The 13,092-nt window shown below is 32.6% G+C and overlaps 1 protein-coding gene and 1 pseudogene across 1 annotated transcript; one reads left to right on the forward strand and one right to left on the reverse strand.

The window, feature by feature from the left end:
* Positions 1–666: 666 nt before the first annotated feature.
* LOC132738035 (ranBP-type and C3HC4-type zinc finger-containing protein 1-like) lies at positions 667–7,321 on the reverse strand (the record flags this gene model as incomplete). The annotated part of the gene is made up of 4 exons (XM_060725458.1): positions 6,784–7,321; positions 6,222–6,403; positions 1,550–1,661; positions 667–875 (listed from the first exon to the last, which is right to left on the reverse strand). Coding segments are annotated over exons 1-4 (572 nt in total), but the record flags the coding sequence as incomplete, so codon positions are not given.
* A 519-nt stretch (positions 7,322–7,840) lies between these two features.
* LOC132738036 (EKC/KEOPS complex subunit TP53RK-like) lies at positions 7,841–11,185 on the forward strand (annotated as a pseudogene).
* Positions 11,186–13,092: the final 1,907 nt, after the last annotated feature.

The raw sequence follows: 13,092 nt of genomic DNA on the forward strand, positions 1-13,092 counted from the left end.
TCTTTACACTTTCATGATTAATGTCAATTTTTACTTGCTTTGATTAAAAATTGAAACACTTCATTATAAATTTCAGGGAATTCAGAACCTACCAACATTTAAAAAGTTGATTGAATAAAGTTTGATCAGAGAGCATCAGAGTACAAAGGCTTGTCATTCTTGACACTCCAACTCTGATTTAGTAATGAGAACTACTGACCATGTTGTTTGATGGTAGTCTGCACTGGTTGCAATTCAATGAGTAATTATTAAAATTTTCCCTAAAAATGATGAATGGTTTTGTCCAGACTGAACATAGTTACAGTTGAACGGAAGGTATGTAAAGACGAGTACAGAAATGCAGTTCATTGATCTTATGAATACAATACGTATGAAATCAGTAAACAAGATACTATTATCGCCTTAATTTCCTTTGCCATTCATCTGTTTATTGTATAGTCATTTGGTGGAAAAAATATTAATAAATATTTGAGCTATGCATCATAGCTTTAATTACATGTATACTGGTATACTTATTCAAAATCAGTCAACATTTTAAATAATGATAAAACATACATGTATATAGTATAACATTTTTTTTTATTTCCCCAACGAATACTGAAACAATTAATACTGAAACATGTTACAGGCATTTACTTTTGAAGTTGTACAGTAGAAAAAAATCACCTTTTATTACGCTTACCTTGATGTATAACCTTACAAGTCAGACAGTTTTCTTTGCCACACACTTGACAAACGAAAAAATTGACATGGTCCTCATATATACACCATCCAGGGCAATCAGCAGTTTTACAGTGGAAACTATTCTGGGCCTGACTCTCAGCAGTTGCTAATCCACGTACTAAATACTTCGCAAAATCAGCCGGACTAACAAGCTGTCAAAAAAAAACATTATTTAATAATATTGAGTATATCCAATACATCGAAGTTCATTTTTGTATCAAATATTTTCAGATTTTTTTCATCAGTCAGCGGTGATTTTCATTGCAAAAACATCTTCTTGAACAGCCTTCCATTTTTGACTGGTTCTGGTTTCTATCTTGTCCTTTGCTGTAGTGGCCCAGAGTCAAATTCCACAAGGGACATGAAAACACAAGCTATTCAGCCATATTACAAAAGACTGATAGTTCTACTTTCGAACCAGCTTGCATCTGAAATCATGCATTGAGGGGCACCTGCGGTCTTCTTCCATCAATGAAGCTCCATGTCATCATATGACCTTAGCAGTACTGGTGTGATTCAACCAACACCACCAAATAGATAAATATTTTTATTCAATAAAATACATGTAATATATACTCAAGGTTCTAATTATTAACTGATTTGCGATCCATATCAATTGGCGCTCCATATCATCTGCTGAAACGCTGTTCAAAGTTGGTTGTATTTTTAGCCTGTAGATTAAAATATCCCATTTGACCCTTAGCCAAATTGGTTGTTTTCATTAGCACATATGTTGCCTCGGACAAACATGAAAACCCTGATTTACTATGCAATCTTATTTACTTATTGTAATATACATTATTATATGACTTTCTGTACTACTTACAGCTTTAATCTCACGTTCCTGTAATGTAGCACCACATGTATAATCCTCATCAACAAACGGACATTTTATTTCTGGTTCCTCATTATACTGAATTGCATCTCGCAGACAGTCCCTATAAACACATACAAAATCTATGCCATAAGTCATACTTCAATTTATCACAATCTCCATTTTTATAGCAATTTTTCTATGTTTACAACGTTAAAACATCTACTCAATGTAAAATAAGAGCTAAACTATGTCAAGGGTTGAACATAATACTCCAAATCACAAACATTTTTTAAATGTACACCTTTCAGTTATTTGCATTGCCCCCTAAAAATTTAGTAATTAATTTATCAAAATTCCAACAGCTATTTAAGTAACAACATATATACATTGAAAATCTAACTTTTTAGTAGTAAATATAAAAATCTTTGAAATTACTTATACCTGTAACATAAGAATCTTAAAATTTGCAAATATATATTTTCTGCTTGAAAAAAAACAACACTTTTATTTCAGATTGAAAACTGGATTAGAGCACAATTTTCTGTGTTGATGTTTTTGAATTCAGAAATACTCATCTCTTTTCATGTCATCTGATTCTATTCAGATCTATTCAAATATAGATGTCTAACATTTAGTGTAGTGTAATGTTTTGAAGCTGATTTTGGTCAGAATGGACTATTCTTTGTAAAAATTTACATCGTTATACAAATAAAATCCAAGATTCATTTGCACATTTCAAGAGTAAAACTTATCTCAGTGAATATTCTATATCAAATATATAATTAATGAGCTTAAAGCAGTACATGTATTTTTAAATTAAACCACATATCCAATGTTCACTAAGGAAAGATCAGGATCAGGATCAAAATTAATGATCCTCATTTTATTTTCATTGCTTTATAAACTAAAATTGATTGGATTTTGTGAACATTAAATGGTACACAAGCAAAAAGTAAAAAAAAAATATGCTGAATTGCAAAGAAACAACGCTAATTTGGAATGAAATTGACAAAAAACTTATAGAAAAATAATCTGGTCAAAATAAGGATCAATTTCAGGATAAAGAGGGTTCAAAGGTAAAAGGTAAAAACTGCCATTTTTGCCCAAAATGTTTTTTTATGTTCTTATGTTTTTATAATGTACTTTTTGTCCTTTATGTCTGACGAAAATATTATAGAAATATTCAATCCTTATAAGGGCAAAACATTAAAAAGTATTTTGTAATAACTTCTTTTCTACAAATTATGTAGGGGTAAAAGGTTTTAAGTGTACTAATAACCTGTTGTTTCACATGCTGTGAAGAATCTGTATTGGAAAAAGGTTATAACTGATTTTATCACCTTTTTCCTCTGACAGAATACTGCATTCATACAGTTCACAGGCACTATCTGTTCTCTCTTTTCCCAAGATTTTTTTCACGCTAATTGTTTACTTAGCACCTGAACCGAGAGAATCCCTTACAGTAAATTAATTATAACACTGATAAGAAAGATTCTATGTGAAATCCTTGCCTTTTTATCATTTAATTGCTTGTGTATTGACATTGCAATACACGACCAAGATCACTATGATACTGTAGCAACAAACTTAAATGCCACAGATGACAGGGAAGAGATTGCTGATCAAGCTTGTAAAAGACAGCAAACCGCAGAAGCCTCAGAGAATAAAAGAACACCATCAAAGCAACGAAAACGAGAAGGTTTTCACTGAAGGTAACGCCTCACAAAGATGCATCATATATAAGCCCAAAACGTAAATGTTTGAGTCGTAAACGGAGAGTAAGCAGACATTTTTGAAAGCCAATATTAGAAAAGATCATGGGTCAAAATGACAGGAGCTAGTATACAAGTAAAACAGGAAAATCAATGAAAGCAAGACGCGTAAAGAGAAAGGATTTCTCTAAGTGTAGATTTAAATGCAGCGAGAATATAACCGAAGATGAAAGACAGAAAATATTCAGTACATACTGGTCAATGGGTGATACAAAAGTCAAAGGCAATTCATTTGTTTCCATGTTGCCAATAAAGATCCAGAGAAGGTATCTAAACAGAGAAAAAAAAACAAAGAACGATTTCGAATTCGTTTTTCTTCACAGTTGGTGGCAAAATGGTTAGAGCTAGTGTGCAAAGACTTTTTTCTAAAAACTCTTGATGTCGGTTCCAAAACAGTTGCAAATGTAGTTAGAACAAAATGGCAGGGTTATATGTTGGAAATGACAAAAGAGGTCAAGCTGTGCCTAGAAATAAAAACACGGAATATCACAGATCATTTGAAAAAAGCAACCCTTACCATAGCTTTCTAACTGTTGAATCACAATACACACAAAAGACTCTAACAGGAAGTATCTAACGCAAGATTTAAGTATAAGACAAATGTGCTCACTGTATGTAAAAAAATGCAAAGGACAAAATAGAAGGTGTGTTTCAGAGGCTGTGTACAGAAACATTTTCTGTACAGAATATAATTTGTCTTTCGTCCATCCTAAGAAAGATCAATGTCTACTCTGCAATCTGTATGACACTTTGAGAATAGAAGATAGTCTAGATGAGGGAACAAAAGTAAAATATCAGGCACACCAAGAAAGAAAAAATACAATGCTAGAATGCAAAAATTAGCTTATAAAGAACGCGCAAAGAAAGATCCAAAATCTTCTGTGTCGGCATTTGATCTCCAGGCTGTATTGACAACGCCATGCACTTTAATTGGTAAAGTTTATTACAAAAGAAAACTGTGTAGTTACAATATGTCATTCTATGAACTGGGAAATGGTAACAGGACTTAATATCTGTGGGCTGAGACACAGGGGAAACGAGGCTCGTGCGAAGTAAGGACTTGTGTGTACTTGTATGTTCTTCTTCTGTTGGAAGTAAGACATCTGGTATTGAAGAAGTGACATTATATAGTGATACATATGGGGGTCAGGATCGCAGTCAGTTTGTTTCAAGTTGCTTAGTTTACTGTGTCCAAGATATTCTTCACATCAAGTGTATAAACCACAAATTTCTCGAAAGCGGCCATTCAGAAATGGAATGTGATTCTATACATGCATCTATCGAGCATGCAAAAATCCTCAAAAATACATGTTCCATCTCAGTGGGAAACAGTTATATCGTTAGCACGCCGAAAGCAACCATATATTGTCGTTTCAATAAATACACTGACATACTAGATTACAAGTTGTACAAAGAACAAAACTTTGGCACAATGAAAATCGATGTTGATAAAGAACGTGTTAATTGGCTGAAAATAAAATGGATCAAAGTTCCACGAAAGGCTTATACAGGGAAGTTTCCAATATCTGCTGCAAAAAAAGGCTGATTTGATGTCACTTGTTGCCTCTGGGACAATTCCGAAGGAGTACGAATCATACTTTGAGTCTTTGCCATGCAGCAAATCTATAAAAGACAAACTTCCAGTGCCTTCTGTTAGTGAGAGTGAAGGAGATGAGTGAAGGTCAAGGAAGAATTAATGACAATCATTCACATTTTGTGACATGAAACAGTAGTCTTTATTTACTTAACTATGATATGGGTCAATAATATCCTTAATTGCTGATATCTTGGTCTGTTTGACTTCAGTTCAATTATATACCAGAGAACATTCAAAATAAATGAAAATTTGTAAACTAGATTTTAGTGCATATTTTCCTATTCTTTTAGTTATCAATTTATTTCTTTAGTATCTAAATATTGAGCAGGTACATATTTCATATTTCTATGAATGAAAATAGTCAGTTTTGTGTACGAGTATTATTGTGCATGTGTGTTAATGACATTACGCAAGGTTCTTCAAAGTAAGGACATAATTAATAAATTTGCAACAGTAACAATAACTGAAACATCTAAATTCTTTTCAGAGGAACAAGGCTATAACTGCACTTATAACTTTTTACCACAATTTATCTGGAGCCTTTATTGCTAAACTTTCAGAAGTAAAAAATTGTTAGTGCAGTTATTACCTTTTGTATACCTCCCAACCTTGTTGTCATAACAGGATCTAAGTACATTTATTACCTTTTACTTCTGTAAAATGATATTATTTTGATCTTAGAACTTTAAAACAAACTATAATTACAATGTTTTATCAGCACCAAGCAAGGTAAGCTTAACAAAATATGATCAAATGTAGTCAACAAATGTGGGAGAAACAAAAGTGTTATAAAAATATTACGGAAAATGAAGTTGTATTAAAATATATATGTTTTTGCTTTTTTCTCGAAATCTAGGAAATGGAAGTTATTACCTTTTACCTTTGAACCCTAATATAATGATTCTGATTTTATTTTCATTGCTTTATTCAACTAAAATTGATTGAATTTTATTACCATTGAATGGTACACAAACAAAATGTAAAACAATACTGAATTGCAAAGAAACAACCCTAATTTGGAATGAAATTGACAAAAAATAAATACAAATATAATCTGATCAAAATAAGGATCAATTTTAGGATAAAGATAATATTTGGATCAATTTCAATACCTACATCTTGTAAAATGTTATCAAATTTATTCTAAAATTGCATTATAAGCATGATATCTCAAGTCCAATTTAGCAAGTCGAAGTTAAATATTTAATCTATGTTGATAAACATGAAGAATATTTGAGTTTTTAATTTTGATTTATCTTGATCCTAAAATCTTTGTGAACATGAGGCCTTGAGATAACCATAAATATCTTACTTGCAGAATGAATGTAAACATTCCCTCAGGACCACACCCTCTCCTTCATCAAAATCATCAAAGCAGATAGAGCAGGTAAATGCCTCTCTATTTGGGATAAGATCTTGCTCATCGACTTCCCTGGGGTAGGCATAATTTTTCAGCTGTTCTCGTTCACTCAATATTCTTTCCTGCTCAGCTGACTGAATAAAAAGAGGAAATAATTATGTAACTTGTCATCTTACTACATGTATACTCCAACTCTGTATTGTCGACGCAACTCTATCTCTCATGTTTTGTCATGTGCGGTCATGCATACGATGAAGTTAAAAAATCTTTGATCTCATTCAATAAAAAATGTTATTTTAAGTTGAATTCGACCTGCTTCACATAAAAAAATAGTAATTAAATTCATATATGAAATTCAATGAAGACATACAGGAAATATTAAGGAAGTTGGTAACACAGAGTCCCATGCTATATATATATATCGAATAATTGTAAACCATGATGAAAGGAAAGTCCATGCATTCTAATTCTTTTGTTCACCGTAAACTATACCTGATCAGTAATAATTGCTGACCTGATTGTAGCCTAAGTAGGAGCCCCAACCCCGGAAAAGTTCCAAAAATGCACTTGTATATGCACCCATCTGCTATATATATCTATTATTTGTTTAGGAATTCGAAAACCTAGCTAAACGCCGTTTTCCGATACTTTCTGTACATAGCTCTGGGGAATTCACCTTATGAAGTGCAATAACGAACTCTATATTTTTTTCCTTTTTAATTAAAGTGAAATGAAACATTTACTTCTTTGTAAGAAATTAATAAAATATCATGGAATGAATTATTTTATACAATATATAAAGTAAATACACAGGTTTACGCAGAAAATGTCTTTATATTTATTATGGAAGTTAATTGTCACTACGACTGTTTCATTTTATTGATTTTTATTAAAAACAATTTATATTTTGAAAATTTTGCAATAGATATTTTAGGAACATTGATAATTTTCAAACTCATCAATTCTTTTTAAACTTAAATGGTAAAAAATGATAGAAAAATAGAAATATCATGTAATTGTGTTATGTCCTTCATTTGGTGTAATTCCCCAGACGTACCGGAAAACGGTGTTTAGCTTGGTTTTTGAAAATGTCAATTAAAAACATTGTGTACACCGGTCTTACTGATATTTGATACCGGTGCGTATACAATGAATTAATAAAGTTTCCTTTTAAAAGGAAAGGCTTGCACAGTTGTGCCTTCATCCCAACATATTTAGTTGTTTTTATTTTTGTAAAAACGAATATTTTTGTCAAAACGATTTGAAATCTAGCAAAAAGAATGTATTTCGCGACGTGAGATCGGATTGCACTTCCGGTATATTCAAGATGGCGACCATACTCCCGCCAAATTTCAAAATGATGACTGATTCACACTAAAACCATGTTACTTCTGCATTACGTAATCTAACATGAAAGTTTTTCGGAATTTATTAAGTATATAAGTAGAGTTTATGTAGGTGTATACAAGTCCTTTGAAAAAAATAATTTTCAAGTTCACTTTTATGGTCAAAGGTCAATTTTGACACAAAATACCGATTTTAAGTTTGTTTTTTGTTTTTTTTTTATTAATTTGCAATATTTGTTTATGGTTTGTGGTGAAAAGTCGACAAGGAGAAGTTTTATGACAAATGTTTCATTAGTAAAGAAAGAAATCTCCAAAGCGTACATGCATCCGTCACTAGACAAATCGATGACTTTGCAAAGATTTTAAATGGAGAAATACGTGCGATGAACAAATGTAGAAATTTGGGTAACAATATATCTTATCATGTTAAACTCAATCTTTGTTCTTAATAATGATTGTCAAAGCAATAGATACTGTGTGCGCACGCGATAGCTAAAACATGCGCATGCGATAGCAAACACGTGTGCACGTTATGATTGACTATCCCGTACGCACGTGGTAGCGTACGCAAATAGTAGCTATAAATTTGGCTGTAGCTATCGTGTACGTATAACGTATATATCACTTGCGCACATAGTAATTATCTCGTGCGCACGTAGTAACTATAGCGTGCACACTAAGTAGCTATCGTGTGCGCACATGAAAGATAAAATCTTGCTTATATCCCCTCTACGCCACCGTAGTGGTCTCATTAAAATTGATCTTTTATCTAAGACATAAGTATAAATAATTTATGACCGTTATATTCATATTTTGTACACAGTGTACTCTACTTATATACTTAATAAAAATTGTACACAGTTAAGGTAAAAGTTAGAAAAATAGAAGCTCCAAAGAAAGGTACCCTGATCGAAAGTAACACATGCTTGTAATGGCAATACAGTGTACAAGCTGAATTGTGTAAGCTCATAAGAGAGGATACACTGTTACAGGTTTTTGTTTCTATTTTAATGTATGCTGTCCCTTGTAACCAGTAAAACTGTATAGCACTCCCCACGGCTATCGCATCCACATGGTAATGCAGTAATCTGAACTTGTGCCAATTGGCAATAGAAGCGCCACCTTTTAACATGGAAGATTGATTGTATAAAAACTATTGCTTTGATCATGTACCTTACTCTGACTGGTATGTGCACATTTAAGTATAGATATAGCAGTCAATCCCAGTAAAATATGTCAGTAAAAGTAATTAAGTCCTTTTCAATTCTATGGACTTATGGAATTATTAAATGCCGACTTTGCCCTAGGACACTCTAAGTTAACATGCTTTAAAGGTGTGATGGAAAAGGAAGACAGCAAATGCCAAGTTTGTCCATTTAGAGGGAATTATAGATAGCACCTTTAATAAGTAGAGCACCTTAACAGTACCCATAGATAGGATACAATCTGGTAGACTTTAGTGTCAACTCTACCTTTTCTGGAATCTTGATATGGTTCAAATTTTATTTCAGACAACTTGTGTCTATTGTCGAGAAATATGAAAGCATCTAAGATGCAAAGATCAGTGCCTTCAAATTCATATTGACCTACATTGTTTCATGCTAATTGCATGTTTCAGTATTCTAGAACTGCAAGATGTCTGTGCAGGTTTCACTTTAAAAGGATTGTTATGATTTTGCCTCCCTACAAATCTATCAATAAAATTGTCCTTTTTTTGTCATAAAATTGCTGTCTATAATTTTAGTGGTCTTCCTCTGTTGTGTGGAGTTTGGGGGGTCAGTGGAGTCAAGGGTGCTAAAATTAGTTCTTTGCAGTTGTTCATACAGCCTCTTTTTACAGATGTACTTAATATTTAAAAGGAACATACCTTTTTGAGTCTAGAGTTGGGAGTCACATGACAATGTCTCTCTGGTTTGGTAAGATCATACCTTGATGAGTTTCTTTTTTAATGGAAATTGAGGTCAATTGTTTTAAGGTCATGGTCTTCCATATCTGTTTTTAATGAACTTTTATTGATAAGAAGTACAAATTCCAATTTCATCAAATATTGATCAATGACATGAAAGATACATTTTTCTACAGTAACAAAACGTCATGACTGTCAATTTATGATATCAAACTGTGTTTACAATATTTTTAGCAATCTTTCCTTCCATAATTGAGTGAATATTTTTTGGAAAATTTGTTACTGACAATAATCTGGGCCTGGGGCATTTGTGTTTACCAAAAATATTCTTGTGTGTCTCTATTTTTTGACAGACTACAGGTTATCCATCAGTATCACAGATTACAGCTTCATGTGTACATGTATATATATCTGCATTCTTTACATTATTCAGAACTAAAGTTAAAGCACAATAGTATTTTAAAATAATCCTAATTGTATTTGCAGGAATAAGAGTGCCAGCTTTATACTTTGTGGATACAAACACAAGTACATTTTATATGGAAGAGATAATGAACAGCCAAACTGTTAGAGATTACATCATACATATTCAGTCCACGTCACCAGACGATGCTGTAGAAAAACTTACACCACTAGCTACAAAAATAGGACAGATATTAGGCACGATGCATCATGGGAAGGTTATTCATGGAGATCTTACAACATCCAATATGTTACTAAGTGGCGATCCGGAAAATTTAGATATTGTGTTAATTGACTTTGGATTGAGTTTTTCTGAAGGTCTACCAGAAGATAAAGGAGTTGACTTGTATGTGTTTGAACGTGCTTTGCTCAGTACACACCCAAACATGGAACGTGTGTTTGAGATTGTATTAGATGCATATAAACATGAAAATAAGAAGGAAGCAACAGATGTGATCAGTAAACTTGAAGAAGTAAGGATGAGAGGGAGGAAGAGGACCATGGTTGGATAGTTAACTTGCCTCTGAAAACTGTAACAATACACCCTTCAAATATATTTTGTCAACTGATAGTGTAACTGAACTTTCTTTTGTACAATGAAACATTTACTTCCTGCAAAATGAATGATGTATGTACATATTAATATACAGTCTTTAAGAAATTATTAAACCATTTACCATTTAGATTAATGAGATTGTTTCTGAACCTAGATGTAGATTGCCAATATATTTTATGGTATAGACTCAGTTAAGGTTTCTAATGAATTCTCTGCCCAACAATAAATTTTATTAATACACTTGTTACTATGTATAGTAACAAAATTGCTTATGATTTCAACTGATTATGAGTGTCACGTGACCTATTATGAGTTTGCGGCCCGGGGCCGAGAACTAGTTATCAGCCCGCAGAACATGTGCACGTGCACAAACTGAAACAATGACGTCATATTTTACGTCATGAAACAGTTAACTGTAAAAGTGAAAGTAGGTTGACAGCACATCGTATTTAGTACAAACACATTTTTGTTACTGTTGAAATTTGAAGAAATAATACGACAAATTCAATCCGAAAAAAAATGAAAATAAAACTTGCTTCTTTGAACACACAAACAGTAAACATCTCCGTACAGAACACAAGAATTTCAACCAAAGAACTTCAAAGTAGATTTCTATTTGTTGTTGTTGTTTTTTTTTCTTCTTTAAAAATGCTACTATTAGATCTAACAAGTGTGTTAAAGATATTAATACACGTCAGAGTAGGGCCGAAAGGTGATAATCGGCCCTGAATATATAATGGCCCTCAGGTCCATTATTCATTTTGCGGGCCGATTATCACCTTCCGGCCCTCTCCTGCCGTGTATTAACCTCTTATTACCAAAAAATAATCTGTAATTAAAACATTATTTAGTAACATTAGTTTTTTGTCACAAAGAATTACCTTAATCAAAATAATGCAATAAAATTTGGATTATAAATAAACATCATTTTGTTATTCAAAACCATATACATGTCGTGGGCTTAGCGCAAAACGGTTGTAACTCACTTTTTTCCACATTATAGCATAAAATCGGCTATTTTTCCCTATTTTGCCCATGTTATAACGGGACCAAAACCATGTGTTAACATAGTCACGCGCTCTTGTTATAGCCCGGTTTCACCTATGCGCAATACATACAGGGCCCAGTAAACAAACAAAAAATGACGATTTTGCCTGTTTGCCAAAGAGTCATGCGCTCTTGTTATATTGAAATTTATTGATTCGAGGGCCTCAGTCGCATATTCAAGTAAATATGCCGGAAAAACGGCGTATAGACATCGGTGCTAATCTTGGTTGTCGCCCTTTCTAAGAAACGGACAGTTGTCAATGTAAACAAATACAGTAGAATCTACCTGTCATTCAGTTTAAAACTCCGATTAACTTACAAAACTAGATAACACAAAATTAATATGAGAAAATGTTTTTTATTTATGTTAATGTTGATAAATGCTCTTTATATTTCTTTGAGAGAATAATGCTTAGTTCCTGATTTTTTTATAAACTTGTTTGCTTGAAAAAAATAAACCGATTCTGATGTCACTCATCAATCTGAAATCATTCTAAGAATTTCTGAGGGTCATGTTTTGTCTTGGGTAGAGGGTAGAGTAATGTAACCTGTTTTTTTCTTGAGATAATAAATCTCCAAAGGCAAAGCTTTGTTAAATCAATTAAAATTCAAAATTTCGTTCGGTTCCGAGAATTTTCCAAGTTGTTGGCCCCGGAAAAATGAAACGCATACGTAAAACATAGAATTGGATAAATACCGTCCAAGCACAAGAATTAAATGTAATTGTGTTTTGTATAAACTATACATCACGAATCTGTTTGAAAATTTTATGCTATAATAGCGTCAACGCACGTTTATTTCGTGTTATAAAGTCTGCAGAGTCCCTCGGAACTGTTGGAGCCCTCGCCCTACCGGGCTCGGGCACCAACCGTTCCTCGGGACTCTGCAGACGTTATAACACGGAAAAACGTGCGTTAACCCTATAAAATAACATTTTTAACATTTTCAATGTATTTTGTGGTTATGCATATCCTCAGTAAGTATTTTAAATGGATTCTGAAAATTAATAAGTTAAATCAATATTTGTCAAAAGGTTGTATCTCATATTGCTCTTAATTTTCAGCGCAAAATGGTTGTATCTCAAGTTACAACCTTTTTGCGCTGAAAAGTCTGATAGTGCAATGGAAGTAAATTAGCATTCTGTTTGTCTTATTTGAATCATCACATGAAAAGGAGGATATAAAGACAGTAGAAAAGATTTTTTGTTTTGATATATCTAAATAAACTTTAAATATTGGTAAATACCTAACTAAATTGTGATTTTATATTATCACATATTATCTTCATGAAATATATTTAAATGTATATTACACTATAGTTCAATCTCATAAATTAATTCTAATAAATGAAAAAGATCCACTGCCACAATCAGCAATTGTTTGATATTTAGTAAATGTAATAACTTTCAAATATTGAAGGACAAAATTTATGTCCATATCCCCCCCCCCCCCCCACACACACAACACCCACCGATACAGTTTAAAAAATGACAAGGTGGACAGATTT

The sequence above is a fragment of the Ruditapes philippinarum genome, unplaced genomic scaffold (assembly GCF_026571515.1).
Source record: "Ruditapes philippinarum isolate M1 unplaced genomic scaffold, ASM2657151v2 ctg23505_1_1_1_1, whole genome shotgun sequence".
In the NCBI taxonomy this organism is placed as follows: domain Eukaryota; kingdom Metazoa; phylum Mollusca; class Bivalvia; order Venerida; family Veneridae; genus Ruditapes; species Ruditapes philippinarum.